We start from the raw sequence: 14,525 nt of genomic DNA, 5'->3' as shown, positions 1-14,525 counted from the left end.
TGTGGGCCCTGTGCAAACCGGTATTGGCAGGACCCGTGGGAATATCTAAAGAAGGCCTTGAAAGCTCATATGCAACATTGTCTTTATGTAATTTCCTTGTCGATTATGCTGCAATGTAGTCTTAAATTTTTGTAGCGATATGATTTCCTTGGAAGGTGCATTCGGAAAGTTTAATGTGCAACAATTGTTTCCAGGCTGTGTTACTTATTTTAACAAGCTTGCTGTAAAATTGAATGTAATTAGGCTAAGCATGAGAGAGACGGGTTGCAGTAAATACTGTATTTTTCAACCTCTTAAGTCTGCTGCAAAATGTCACCTTTTTAAAGTGCTGATTTTTGTACCCTTTTGTCCTATCTTCTCATGAAGATGTAGTGACTGGATAGCACGGTCATTACAGCTCAGGAAGGAGAGATGCTGGGAAAAGATGGAAGGGAAGCTTTCACTGCTTTTAAGGTCTTGCTGTAATCCATTTTATTCTTTAATGTTTGTTCAAGGATTTGGAAAAGTGTAGTTCTTACAGCTCAGCTTTCACCAGTTTTCCCCATTGGTTTACAACATATTAAAAATGTTGTGATCTTTCTGTATCTGACCGAGTCTGCTCTTCATTTTTCCCAGTGAGTTTTCTTTTTAGATAAAATCTTCTGGCTCCTTTGCAAGACATTAACAACTCATTTTGGAGTTAAGGTGCACGGGCTGCATCGCACAACTGTACCGGAGAATTAGGGGGGCTTTCTCTGTTGGGGTGAATTTTCATGAAGTCTTTAACATAGCTGGCTAAATCTAAGCTTGTAAACACTAACGGCCATTCGAACTTAGCTGGCTAGCATTAAAAATTCATGCCAGCTGACTAAGTCGTCTCCCAACCCAACCACAACTCTGGGAAAGCCATCGTTTTGAGCAGCCGAACAGCACTGCTTAGGGGCTTTATTTAGCCGTTCAGCTGGGGTACGTGTTGAAAAGCTGGCAAATTCCCGAAGGTAGCTAGCTGGACTGTGCTGTGATGTCCCCTGGCTCAGCTGAAGTGGGATTGATCGATCGCACCGCTCACTGTGCAGACGTTGGCATTCTGTGTTTCTGGTTTGTGACACTGGGTTCCTCTTGGTCTTAGGTGGACAGAGCGTATTAGCTCTGCTGTACTATGTTTTCAATCTCTTGCATTTGTGAGCCCTTGTCTAGATTTCTCTCTTATTACGTTATGATAGAGGAGTCAACTTGATCCTACTTCATGCTCATTTTTAAGCAAATGTGGGTTTCTTCCTCCAAAGTGTTTGATACTACCATTGTAGTGCTAAATACATTTAAAGATCTATTTTAACCTAAAAGCAGCATTCCTGTTTTATCCATGTTCTTCAATTTATCAGCTCTTGTTAAAAAAAAAAAAAAAGTACAAATGTTCACTATAACTTTAATAAAGATCTATTTATGCAGTTTGTGCTTGTATTCCCCCCCCCCCCCCCCGCTCGCCGCAGCCTCCTCCCAAGCATGGACTCGGTGCCACCAACAGACCAGGCAAGCTCATCACTGTAAGAGCAGCCGTCTTCCCTTCTCCTGAGTGTGCCACCTCCGGGACATGCCTTGGGACCCGCTGGCTCCATGGGACGGAGGATCTGATCCCATTGGAGTGCTGTGGATGAGGCCAAGGGAGCAGCACATTTCTTCCTGTTTTATTGTGTATACTGTGTATCGGTGCAAGTTAGCCTGGCAAACCTTATGCAGAGCAGCCCCCTCCCCCGTCAGCTGAAATATGGATTCTGTTGAATTAATTAGATCACCTTCTTTTGAACTGAGGTGAGAGACACTTGCATGCTTCCTGTGATTTTGTTTAGTGGTTGCCCCGAGGTTTTGAGGTCATTTAGTAGGGCCAATTATAACAAAAATAAAGAAAACCCTTAAAAGCGATGTCTTCCTTTTTAGGAAACCATTTGAAAGGACTGCAGATGCTTCATGGGGAATTTCTAGTTTTAGAAGGAGCAGGCTTCCCTGTTACAGCCAGAGAACATTCAAGGACTGTTTGCTTCTCCTTGGGGAGCTAATTTCCAGGAATGCATTCCAAGTGGCGCTGAATTTCCCCTGTGGTAAATTTCTCTGCCTAGGCTCTCTGCACACTGATAAATCACATCCCGCTGATTGGGAATCTGACAGCTTTTCCTCCAGGAAGAGCAAAGGATGCACCGTAGGTGCCCGTACCTGCGAGGTAAAGCTTTCTTCATCACCGTTGGGTCGTCTCTCTGAAAAACTGCTGCATTCGTCTGCTGCATATTGATAGCTTAGAAAGTCAAGTTTAGATTGAATGTCATAATTCTTTTGGAATAGAAAATGAAGCAGTGCTGCCTGTTACCTAGAAAATGTGGGGTTTTCTTCACTTTATGGTTCCTGAGGTGTGGTGGCTGTCAGGCATCTGATAGTAGTAAGAGAGAGTCTCATGCATGGTTCTGTGAAATACAAATTCATCTTATGTAATTTTAAGGTTGGGTCACCCCTAGTGTCCCTTTTTCTGTCTCTTCAGTAATGAAAGTTGCTTTTTAAAACCGTCACCTGGGTGGGTGTGGTGTGAAAGTACATTGTAGTATAGGGTGAGCTGGTCTCTTTTGAGGAAAGATTGAGACTATTGGTTGTCTTTGTATTCAGGCCATCCAAATGAATCATTAAAGACATAAAATGTGTCATACTGGGTCAGACCAAAGGTCCATTGAGCCCCACATTCTGTCTCCAACCGTGGTCAATCTAGGTCATTAGGAAATTCCTAGCAGATCTCACAAAGTTGATCCAGTTCCTTGTTGCTCACTCGCAGGGCTAAGCAGGGTCTTTCCTCAAGTCCACCTGACTAACATTTGTTTATGGATTTTTTCCCTCCAGGGTCTTGTCCAGAGCCCTTTTAATCCTAGCTATGTTAGATGACCACATTCTCTAGCAACAAATTCCACAGCTTGATTGTACATTGAGCAAAAAAAGCTTTCTCCAATTTCTTTTAAATGTGCCACATGCTAGTTTCATGGCATGTTTTCTCATCCTAGTACTGCTTGAAAGGGTAAATAAGTGTCCCTTATTTACGTATTCCTTCCATTTCATGATTTTATAAACCTCTGTCGCATCTCCTCTAAGCTGAAGAGCCTTAACCTGTTCAGGCTCAAGGGAGCCATTCCCTACCCTTTTTTTATTATTTTTGTAGCTCTTGTCTATACCTTTTTTCAGGTTCTACTATATCTGTCTTGAGATGGGCCAAACAGAACTGCACATGGCACTTAAGGTGTGGTTGCATCATCGATGTAGGCAGAGGCTGTTATGCCTGTCGGTCGCAGACGGCTGCGACCGCGAGTACTCACTGCTTGCTCTGCACTTCTGCCCTCCCCGGGTCTGCTCGCTGCATGGGCCTGCCTGTATCGCCGCGTTCCTCAGGCCTCTGCGTGGAGGCAAGGACGCCATCATCTCTCCCTCCGATATTGGGCCCTCTTAGGCGCGTGCGTCACAAGGTCCCGCCTTTGAGGCTGCCTTGGCGGGAACCACGGGGTCGTCCCCAGTTGATGATGTCATCGGACTCTTGTATTTAAACCACATCGGCGCCCCCAGCCAGCTGACTTGGCAACAAGTTCCGTACGAGTCCTATACCTGCTTCCGATTCCTGAGACGCCGCTCTTGCCTGCCTGAACCCTGTCTGGCACCCGCTCCTCGGGGGTCAGTGTGCACTCCGTCGGGGACTTGCTCCCCTGGCCTACCCCGCTCCTCGGGCTGGCCCTGCACCTCTTGGGTTCTACCTGGCTACCGCTTCTATCACCCGGGTCTCCCTTGGAACTATTGCAGCGACTAGTGAATCTTCGGCTGGCTTTCCCGCTCCTCGGATTGTGCCTGTATCATTCAAGACAGTCTGCGCCCTCCTGCTCCATGGGCTGCACTTACCATCAGAGACTATCTTGGGCCTCCCTGCTCCTTGGGGTCATTTCCAGGAATTATCATCACTGCCAGCTGTCCTCCTCTGCTGTCTCCTTTGATCTCAGAGTACCTGCCTATTGGAGCTGCTGGAATCGGGCTAAGACTTCCCGCCATGTGGGTTGGCCTTCACACTCCTGTCTATGTCCACTATGCCGCAGCTCCACCCTACGGGGCCGTCCTACCAGAAAATCTCCAGTATTCCTATCTCCGCGCCCACTGTACTGTGGGCTGTCTGGTGCCCTCTCTCTCCTGCTTTTTCAGGTGCCGCCTACAGCCTACTACCCTATGGGGATCACCTCCTGGTTCCTGGGGGTCCTTCCCCCGCTGTGCTCAGAGCTTCCTGCTTCTCCATCTCCTCGCCTCCTGACGGTGCAGACCTGTGGGGCTCCTCCCTACAGGCAGTGTCAACTTGCACCTCAGGCCAAGGGTCCACATACACACCAACCATAACAGAGGCGCTATGATAAGTCACTGTTTTATTCTCCATTCTTTTTGGAGTAATTCCTAGCATTCTATTTACTCCTTTTATTGTCCCCACACAATAAGCTGAGGATTTCAATGTATTGCTCACAATGCCTCGAAGACCCTTTCTCTAATCTGCAACCCTCTATAGAGAGGGTTATTTTTCCACATGCGCATCACTTTGGACTTGTCCACATAACATTTCTTCTGCCACTTAGATCTCCAATTCCCCAGTCTTGCAAGATCCTTCTGCAATTCTTTACTATCTGCTTGTATTTTAACTATTTTGAATATTTTTGTGTCTTCTGCAGAATAGACCAGCTCGCTCATTGCTTCCTTTTCCAGATCATTAATGAATACGTAAAATAACACTTGTCACAGTGCAGATCCTTGGAGCAATCAACCTTTATTTCCAAAAATGCCTTAGATTGAACATGTGTGTGTGTTTTAAACTTTTGAATGTGAATTACAATGTTTGTTTTTTTGCTTGAGATGGCAGCATCCACTTTTTGTGCATGGTAATGCAACAGTACGCAGATTTTAAAGGAGACAAAAAGTTTTTTGTTTTTTTTAATTGACCTAAGTAAAATAGTTCTCGATTTGCAAATTATTTTTATGCTGATAAGAATATGTACGAAGACCTGACCATTTTCTTTTGTCACTGTCCTTGTTAGCAAGAGCAGTCTCTTATGCTGTCTCTTTAATCAAAATCAGTCCTAGAAAGAACTTAAAGATGACTAGGTAAGGACGAATATCTGCTTGAGGGAGGTTGCACCAAAAACGTTGTCATCTGATCTCTTGATAAATGTGTTTTTTCTCCGACCCTGTCCTGGCTGCATCATTAACTGGTGAGCAGTTCCTGAGGTTTGCACTGAGCACCCGTATTATTTTCATTGTAAGTTGTATAATTATGGCAGGCTCAAAGACAAAACAACCAAGTATGTGTCATCCAGCACAAGTCTTGAAATTACTACCCAGATGTCAAATTGGGAAACCTATATTGTACTCAGCCAGCTGTCGTTTTAATAGTTTTAAAGCAATTAATGCAGCTATTTTATACATCATTTAACAGATTATCAGTTACATCACAATTTTCTCTGCACAGGTCTCCAAGCTGGCTGGTGTTTTAGCCAAACATGGGGTGAAGAAAGGCGATCGTGTTGTCATCTACATGCCCATGATCCCACAAGCAATGTACACCATGCTGGCATGTGCAAGGCTCGGAGCGGTGCATAGCCTCATCTTTGGTGGCTTCGCGTCTAAAGAACTCTCAGTCCGCATTGACCATGCAAAGGTAAATGTATGGGGGAAAATGCAAATCTCTGAAAAAAACAAATGTTGAATAAATCCTCCAGGTACTTAAACATTAGAAAAAAATAATTCTGTGAGGTGGGCATTCATTAGAGATGTGAATCGGAACTGGAATCGGTTCCAATTCCGGTTCTGATTCACATCGTTAATTTTTATTTGTGCGGCCCGATCACGGTTTTGTTTATCGGCTGCGCCCGAGCCGATAAACAAAAAACCCACCCCAACCCTTTAAAACTGATCCCTTAGCTTCCCCCACCCTCCCAAACCCCCCCAAAACTTTTTACAAGTACCTGGTGGTCCAGTGGAAGTAATGGATGGCCGGCGCCATCTTTAAAAATGGCGCGGGCCATCCAGTGCTCCTACCATGTGACAGGATCCGGCCAATGGCACGGATACCCTGTCACATGGTAAGGGCAAAGGGCCATTCCCTGTACGTACCAGGATCAGTCCAGGATACCTGGGTTGTGACTCCGCACCAGTAGATGGAGACAGATTAAAACTTGTGGGCGGAGCCATATATAAGCCCCTGTGCCAGTCACAGCCCCTCAGTCTTACTCTGTCTCCAGTAGATGGTGCAGGTCCAGTCACAGCCCTGCCTGACCTGATTCTGGTGTTGGTGTTAGTCAGGTTTGAATTTTTTGGGCTAGGCTTTTCTATTAGGCTTAGTTGTTTATATACCAAATTGGGGTTTTTTTCTTTTAATCTCTTAGTCCCGGGTGCCCTGCCTCCCAGGGGAGTTGAGAGGTCCTGAGGGGACTACCCTCCCCCGGTTGAGGCCGCTGCCAGGGTTGAGGACCCGGCTAAGCTAGTGGCAGCGTCAGGGGTGACACCAGGGAGCCTGGTTCACTCACCCCTGCAGGAATAAGGGCTTTTCAGAACCAGGGACAGCGTTTTTGTTTGTAAAAAAAAAAAAAAAAAAAAAAAAAAGTTTTTACTTTTGTTTTTGCGGCTCTCTGTTACCTGGTGTCGCCGCTCCGTTTTTCTCGGTGGGGGGGCGTCATTGGCAGGGGGGAGGTCGCCGAATTGCTCTGTTTGTTTATTTTAAATTTTTTAATTTTTGTGGTAATTTTTTCGCCGCGGCCCCGTTTTTCTCCCGCGTTTTCGCCGGCATGCCGCGTGCTGCACAGTGCAGGGCCTGCGGCTCGGCGCGCGCGCGTCTCTCTAGGGACAGCCTTTGTTCAGCCTGCGTCCCGGGTGATGAGGGACCCTCGGTAGCGACACGGGGGGCTCGTTCCCGGGTCGTGCGTTCGCCGTCGCGCGGTGGTAGCTCCGCTGACAAGCCTCAGGATCTTTTCCCGGTTAGTGCGGGAGTGGCGGCCATCTTGGCCACCGGCCGGGAAATTTCGCGGGAAACGGTGGGGGCCTCTTCCTTTCCTCCTGCGCTTTCCCCACAGCGTGTCACGGCGGGGGAGGTTCCCTCGGAGGGGCTTCGGTCCCGGGAGGCTTCCGAGAGTGATTCCTCGGATTCTGGTGATTTTTCTGAGGATTTTGCGCTGTTGCTGCTCAAAGTCCTCAAATACAAGCGCAGCAAGCGCATCCGGGGGAATGGCTCGCGTGCGGCCGACCACGGGTCCCCTCCACGGAAAAAGAAGACCAGGAAGGGCGCGGAGATCGCCCACGGTGCGTCCCGGGGGAAGCGGCCTCCCAGGGGGGTGCCGCAGGAATCGGATCCCGAGGATTCCCCTGAGGATGATACGGAGTCCGCCGAGGAGCCCCTGACGGGGGCCGGGAAGGCAGCAGTGGATGGTACTGCACAGCCCATTGCAGAGAAAGCTGCACAGGCTGCAGAAGGGGATGACCCCAAGGTGGTGCGGCTATTCCGCAGAGAGGAACTGGCACTTCTCATCCCGGCCATTCTCCATGAATTGGGAATTGAAGCTCCTCCGGTGGTGGTCCGCCAGGAGGCGAATATGGATCCTGTTCTTCTCGGCCTCACAGGACCGGCGGTCGCCTTCCCTTTTCATTTCTTGTCCACGGATATCCTTTTCAAGGAATGGGATACTCCGGAGTTAGGTTTGAAAGTCAGTAAGGCCATGGATAAACTCTATCCTTTACCGGAGGAGGCGCTGGAGCTCCTCCGACTTCCAAAAGTGGATTCGGCGGTGTCCGCTGTCACGAAGAGGTCTACCATCCCTGTCACGGGAGTGACGGCCCTCCGGGATATTCAAGACCGAAAGTTGGAGGTACAGCTCAAAAAGATTTTTGAGGTTTCCGCCTTGGGAGTGCGAGCTGCCATTTGCACGAACTTCGCTATGCGAGCTAGTTTGCGCTGGGCCCAGGTACTGCAGGCGAATGCAGGTCTCTCTCCGGAGGAGGCTTCCCAAGCAGATAGGTTGGAAGCAGCTATCGCATATGGGGCCGATGCGCTCCATGATCTTTTACGCACTTCAGCTAGATCCATGGTGGCAGCGGTGTCGGCACGCCGCCTCCTTTGGCTGCGCAACTGGGCGGCGGATGGTTTGTCCAAGGCTCACCTCGGGGCATTGCCCTTCAAAGGGAAATTGCTGTTTGGTAAGGAATTAGATAACTTGATGGTTTCCCTGGGTGAGAACCGAGCGTTTAGGCTGCCAGAGGATAGGACCCGGTCGCGCTCTTCGTTTTCTGGCAGAGCCTGTTTCCGGGGTCCCCGGAAGTCCAGGCCGCAAAGATCCACCGGACCTTCGTACAGGCCGGCCTCTTCTCGAAACACTCACTGGCAGCAGTCCTTTCGGGGCAAACGCTTTGGCAGGCAAGGAGGAGCCCCGTCGGGTACGGGTTCCAAACCTTCGCAATGAAGTTCGGCCGGCCTATCCCTCGTCGCGCCCTCAGCACGCTGTCCTAAAACGTGGGGGCGCGTCTATCCTTATTTCTCGGGGTATGGGCCAGCATGACGTCGGATCAGTGGGTCCTCGACGTGATAAGACACGGTTACGAGTTAGATTTTGCTCGCATCCCAGCGGACAAGTTCCTGGTCTCGCCTTGCAAGGATCCCAAGAAGAAGGCGGCAGTGCTAGACACCATCCGAAGACTAGAAAGCTTGGGGGCCATCTCTCCAGTTCCGGCCGATCAGTACGGCAAGGGCCGGTACTCCATTTACTTCATAGTTCCCAAGAAGGACGGCACTTTCCGACCCATACTGGATCTGAAAGGAGTCAACAGATGTCTTCGGGTCCCTCACTTCAAGATGGAAACCATTCGTTCGGTGATCGCGTCAGTGCGGCCAGGCGAATTCCTTGCGTCACTAGATCTCACAGAAGCATACCTTCATGTGGGCATCCAGCCAGCCTTCCAGCGGTTCCTGCGGTTTTGCATTCTGGGCAGACACTTCCAGTTCCGGGCTCTTCCGTTCGGCCTGGCGACAGCGCCTCGGACATTCACGAAAGTGATGGTGGTAGTGGCGGTGCACTTACGTCGGGAAGGCCTCCTGGTTCACCCTTACCTCGACGACTGGCTGATTCGGGTGAAGTCAGAGAGCCTGTGTTGGCAAGCGGTATCAAGGGTGCTACAATTCTTGCAGTCCCTCGGCTGGGTGGTCAACTACAACAAGAGTCATCTGGAACCCACTCAGTCCTTGGAGTACCTTGGAGCCGTTTTCGACACAAAACGGGGCAGAGTGATTCTCTCTCAGGATCGGATATGCAAACTACAGTCTCAGGTACGACGTCTTTTGTCTCAACACCGTCCGCGAGTCTGCGATTACCTGACAGTTCTCGGATCTATGGCCTCAACGCTGGCATTAGTCCCTTGGGCGTTCGCTCACCTGCGGCCACTGCAGTCTTCATTGTTGTCCCGCTGGAAACCGATTTCAGAGGAATATTATCTTCCACTGCCTCTCGAGAATCAGGTGCGCTCCAGCCTGGGCTGGTGGCTGGATTCCAAACATCTCTCCTGTGGAGTATCTCTTCTTCTTCCCAACTGGACAGTGGTGACCACGGATGCCAGTCTTTCCGGTTGGGGTGCAGTTTGCCAAGAGAAATCGGTTCAGGGTCTGTGGTCAGAAGATCAGACCCGGTGGTCTATCAACCGCCTAGAGTTCAGGGCGGTCCGTCTGGCATTGCAAGCTTTTCTACCCCTTGTACGAGGAAAGGCGATCCGAGTATTGTCGGACAACGCTACCACCGTGGCTTACATCAATCGCCAGGGCGGGACGAAAAGTCCTCAAGTAGCAGAGGAAGCATGTTCCTTGATGGCCTGGGCAGAGCGGCATCTCAGCGATCTCGCTGCGTCTCACATAGCAGGAGCCGACAATGTCCAGGTGGACTTCCTCAGCCGACACCACCTAGATCCCGGAGAGTGGGAGCTAGCGGAAGAAGCGTTTCTTCTCATTTGCAGGACTTGGGGAACGCCCCACATGGATCTCATGGCCACGTGGAACAACTCAAAGGCTCCGAGATTTTTCAGTCGACGCCGAGAAAGAGGAGCAGAAGGGGTCGACGCGTTAGCACTTCCCTGGCCGGCGGAGGTGCTACTGTATGTGTTCCCACCGTGGCCCATGATCGGCAAGATACTGCGGCGCATAGAATTGCACCCGTCCAACGTGATCATGGTGGCGCCGGAGTGGCCGCGCCGTCCGTGGTTTGCGGACCTGGTCCAGTTGTCGGTGGCGGCACCCCTTCGTCTACAGGGGTTTCCGGGGCTCCTTCGTCAGGGTCCCGTCTGTTTGGAGGATGCGGATCACTTCTGTCTCGCGGCATGGCTTTTGAGAGGTATCGGTTGAAGCAAAAAGGTTACTCGGACGCGGTAGTTGCCACGTTGCTGAGATCCAGAAAACAATCTATGTCTCTGGCTTATGTTTGAGTCTGGGTAGTCTTTGAGGAGTGGTGCGTGGAGCGGGGTCTTAATCCCACTTCCGCTGCTATTCCCGATATTTTGGCTTTTCTCCAGGCTGGGCTGGCCAAAGGCTTAGCGTGCAGTTCCCTACGGGTCCAAGTCGCGGCGCTTGGTTGTTTGCGTGGTAAGATTCGGGGAGTCTCCCTGGCTCTCCACCCGGATATCTCCCGTTTCCTTCGGGGGGCGAAACACCTCCGTCCTCCTTTGCGGCTCCCTTGTCCTTCTTGGAACCTCAACTGGGTGCTCTCGTCCTTATGCTCAGCTCCTTTTGAGCCTCTGAAGCATTCTACGATCAAAGATCTCACGTTAAAGACTGTATTCCTGGTAGCCATTGCTTCGGCTCGCCGGGTTTCTGAGTTGCAAGCTCTATCCTGCAGAGAGCCCTTCTTGCGCTTTTCTGATTCAGGGGTTTCCTTGCGGACCGTTCCCTCTTTCTTGCCTAAGGTCGTATCGGCTTTTCATTTGAATCAATCGATTGAACTTCCCGCTTTCGCGGTTGGTGATTCTTCCGACCCGAAGTTGAGGGATTTGAGAAAACTAGATGTGCGGAGGTCTCTTCTTCGCTATCTAGAGGTCACAAATTCTTTTCGTTTAACGGATCATCTGTTTGTGTTGACGTCGGGTCCGAAGAAAGGTTCTGCGGCGTCCCGCACAACGATCGCCCGTTGGCTCAAGGAGGCCATTGGTTCCGCGTACATTCTGCGCGGTAAAACACCGCCAGTGGGTCTTCGAGCTCATTCGACGAGACCTCATGCGGCGTCCTGGGCGGAATCTTCTCAGGTGTCGCCTCAAGAGATTTGCAGGGCGGCTACCTGGAAATCGTTGCATACCTTCATTAAACATTACCGATTGGATGTTCAAGCTACTGATGCTGGGGGATTTGGAGAGAGGGTACTCCGAGCGGGACTCTCTGCTTCCCACCCTCGATAACTTAGCTCTGGTACATCCCAGGTGTCCTGGACTGATCCTGGTACGTACAGGGAAAGGAAAATTAGTTTCTTACCTGATAATTTTCGTTCCTGTAGTACCAAGGATCAGTCCAGGATCCCGCCCGCAGTATGGCGCTATAGTAATGGAGAGTCCGCTCATTGTTGTTTTTTAATACGCTGACCCCTTCTTTTGTTCGCTCTCCCGGTTGGAGAGTCTGTTTTTCCTGTAGGGGTGTTGGAGTTATTTTACTTAGTAAGTTTCTATGGTTAGCTATGTTGGCTTTTGGATTTTTCTACTTTGACATTACGTATGACTGAGGGGCTGTGACTGGCACAGGGGCTTATATATGGCTCCGCCCACAAGTTTTAATCTGTCTCCATCTACTGGTGCGGAGTCACAACCCAGGTGTCCTGGACTGATCCTTGGTACTACAGGAACGAAAATTATCAGGTAAGAAACTAATTTTCCTTCGGCACCATTTTGATTAGTGGCAGCTGTCGGCCCGAGAGCGGGAGATCGCTCCCGGGACTCCCACTGGACCACCAGGTACTTGTAAAAAGTTTTGGGGGGGTTTGGGACAGTGGGGGAAGCTAAGGGATCAGTTTTAAAGGGTCGGGGTGGGTTTTAGGGATTGTTTTGGTGTGCCGTTTTTCCGCCCTCCCCCAAAACGATAAGAGAACCCCACGAACAATTTTGTGGGGTTTTCCTATCTGTTTCGGGGAGCCCCCGATTTCTGACGACTTTGAAAATATCGTATGATATTTTCAATCGTCAGAAGCACGATTCACATCCCTAGCATTCATTACTCTGCTAGCAGCATCTGAAGGAGGGTAGATGCAATGTGGAATAGATGATCTTAACAGGGCAATCCTGCTCTTGAAGGGGTTTGCTGACCTCTGGTTGTGTGCTGCTTTCGTGCATTTGACCCAATTGAGTCTTTAGAGAAACCAGCTATAAGTGTTATGGGTTAGGACTCAGTCCAACAGGGGCATTTGGTACCAGTCTAAAAGAATAACCGCTAATAATCCTGAAGCTCTTTCCTTAGGAAAAGTTCTGGCAGTTGACATGTGGCATCTCACCTCAAGAGGCAAAAATCTCCAAAACTGCAGCCAGGTTGAAATAGAGCTGAAGGAAACCTGTGAGCCTAAGAGTAAACATTCTTCAAAATATGTTTAATTGAGGAAACCCCTTCAGATTCCAAACAACTGTAGTAATTCTTACAGTCTCCATTGTCTTTATTTCTTTTTATCAATACCGTAAAAAGCAAGTGTAATAATGTAAAAAGCTCTTTCCTCTTCAGAAAATGGTGAAATTTAAGATTCTTCAGTCTAGGTAAGAGAATCGCATGAAAATATTTTGCAAAACTGATTTTGGCAAAATACAATTCTCAGGGAGTAGGGATATGCAGTTCTAAATTTTTCAGCACATTTTTAATTTTGTTTTTTCATTTTTCTGTTTGTTTAATGTTTTTTGGTTTGCTTCATTTGTAGATGGTATATTTTTAAAATCTTGGAGCAAGTGGGCTTTGCATCTGCCCATAAGGATTTTGCAAAGACTGCATGCCAGGGAGTGGGGCTCCCTGACCCCAGCAGATTTTAAGAGGGGCCCAAGCCCTAGGTTGGGTTAAATTTGTGACTGGAGTTAGGGGTTGGAGGGGCCCAGATAGGTAGGCCTGGGACCAGCTTCAATTGTGGCAAAGGGGAGGATGCTTGCAGGGCTGTGAGAGGCCATTAAAAAAAAAACCAAAAAACATTTTAACATTGACTATGAAAAGATCCCAAATTTTTCAGGTGATTTTATAGGAGTCCATGTTTCATTCTTTCCATTTGGATCAAAATGAAAATGGACTCGTTCATTGTAATTTATGTAGTCATTTCAAATGAATGCACATTCCTACGAGAAAGCAAATCTCAGATGAAGGAAAATGAACTGTCAGGAAGACAGATTTTTGACTTGAGTAGCTCTCCCAGACTTGAAACGTTATCATTTGATTCAGATGTAATACCTCAAAGTGGCATAGATGATTTCTTTGAAAGAACTTTTCCGTTTCTTTATCTTTATAAATTTCCGTGCGTATTCCTCTTAAATATTCAAAGCTACTTTAGAGTGTTTGATAGACATTTTTGTCACTTTGCTGTTCCTAAAGAAATATGCAAAGCACTAGAAGAGTGGTCTTCGCTACTTTTTAAGTGGGGGCTATTTTGGAACCACTGGAGTTGAGGCGGAGCTGTTTTGGGGAAGAGTTTCTTCCCTCTGTGTCACAGGGACCCCTCTCGAATGTCCCAGCCTGCTAGTCCCACTTACAGTAATACAGCCCCCCCTCCTACCTTGCGCCAGCATTACATCCCATTCAGGGCAAATTTAAGCCCTTCCCTCCAGACATGCTTTTCTTCTCCTTGATTCCTTGCAGACACTCTTCCCCTTCTCTTCTTCCTACTGTCCCCCACTTGGGCACAAATGTAGTAGCCTAGGGAGAGCAGGCAACTCTGGATCATGGCGATAGCAACAGAAGGAATTCTTTGACTAGGCCTTGACAGCCCTGACTTCTCAACCCATACCGAGCATCCATAATGGGCTGTCAGCCCCAGGTCCTACTCTAAACATCAGTGGTGTCTCTTTCCCTTTCTCCAGAATCTCTCACACATACTTACTCTGTCACACACTCTTACACACTCTCTCTTTCTTCTCCATCCCCAGCATTCTTCTGCCTCCAATCCAACACCACGTCTTTAGCTCATGGTCCTGAATCCCATCTGTTCATTTGAAGAACTTAATAGATCATTCAGCTCTAACTACAATTCTCCTTCAGTCAGTCAGACTAGACTGCAGGAAGCTGGTTCCATAGTTGTCCTCTCTCACCTTGCATGAGTAAACAGGACACTGGCTCCTCCTCCCTGGCCTCACAAAGGCATGTCCAATACCGGGCTTCTTCTCCTGGCCTATGCAGGCAGATATGATGCAAGCTTCACCTCCCTCCCCTTGCATGGGCAGACATGATATTTTAAAAATCCTTATTAGTTTCAATTATTTGGTGTTATTTGATGTGTCTGCTGATTTGAAATATTTTATCAATGTTTAGGAAATTT

The 14,525-nt window shown here is 48.7% G+C and overlaps 1 protein-coding gene across 6 annotated transcripts in view; it reads left to right on the top strand.

Moving 5' to 3' along the window:
- ACSS3 (acyl-CoA synthetase short chain family member 3) overlaps positions 1–14,525 on the top strand; it is a 178,453-nt gene that overhangs the window by 17,582 nt on the left and 146,346 nt on the right. For all 6 annotated transcript variants that reach the window (XM_029597103.1, XM_029597104.1, XM_029597108.1 and 3 more), the window contains one exon: positions 5,495–5,683. In XM_029597103.1, the coding sequence (XP_029452963.1) occupies positions 5,495–5,683 (189 nt within the window). The remainder of the gene's footprint in view (positions 1–5,494; positions 5,684–14,525) is intronic.

Source organism: Rhinatrema bivittatum, chromosome 4 (assembly GCF_901001135.1).
Source record: "Rhinatrema bivittatum chromosome 4, aRhiBiv1.1, whole genome shotgun sequence".
NCBI lineage: Eukaryota > Metazoa > Chordata > Amphibia > Gymnophiona > Rhinatrematidae > Rhinatrema > Rhinatrema bivittatum.
This window is presented reverse-complemented; position numbering and strand designations above follow the sequence as displayed.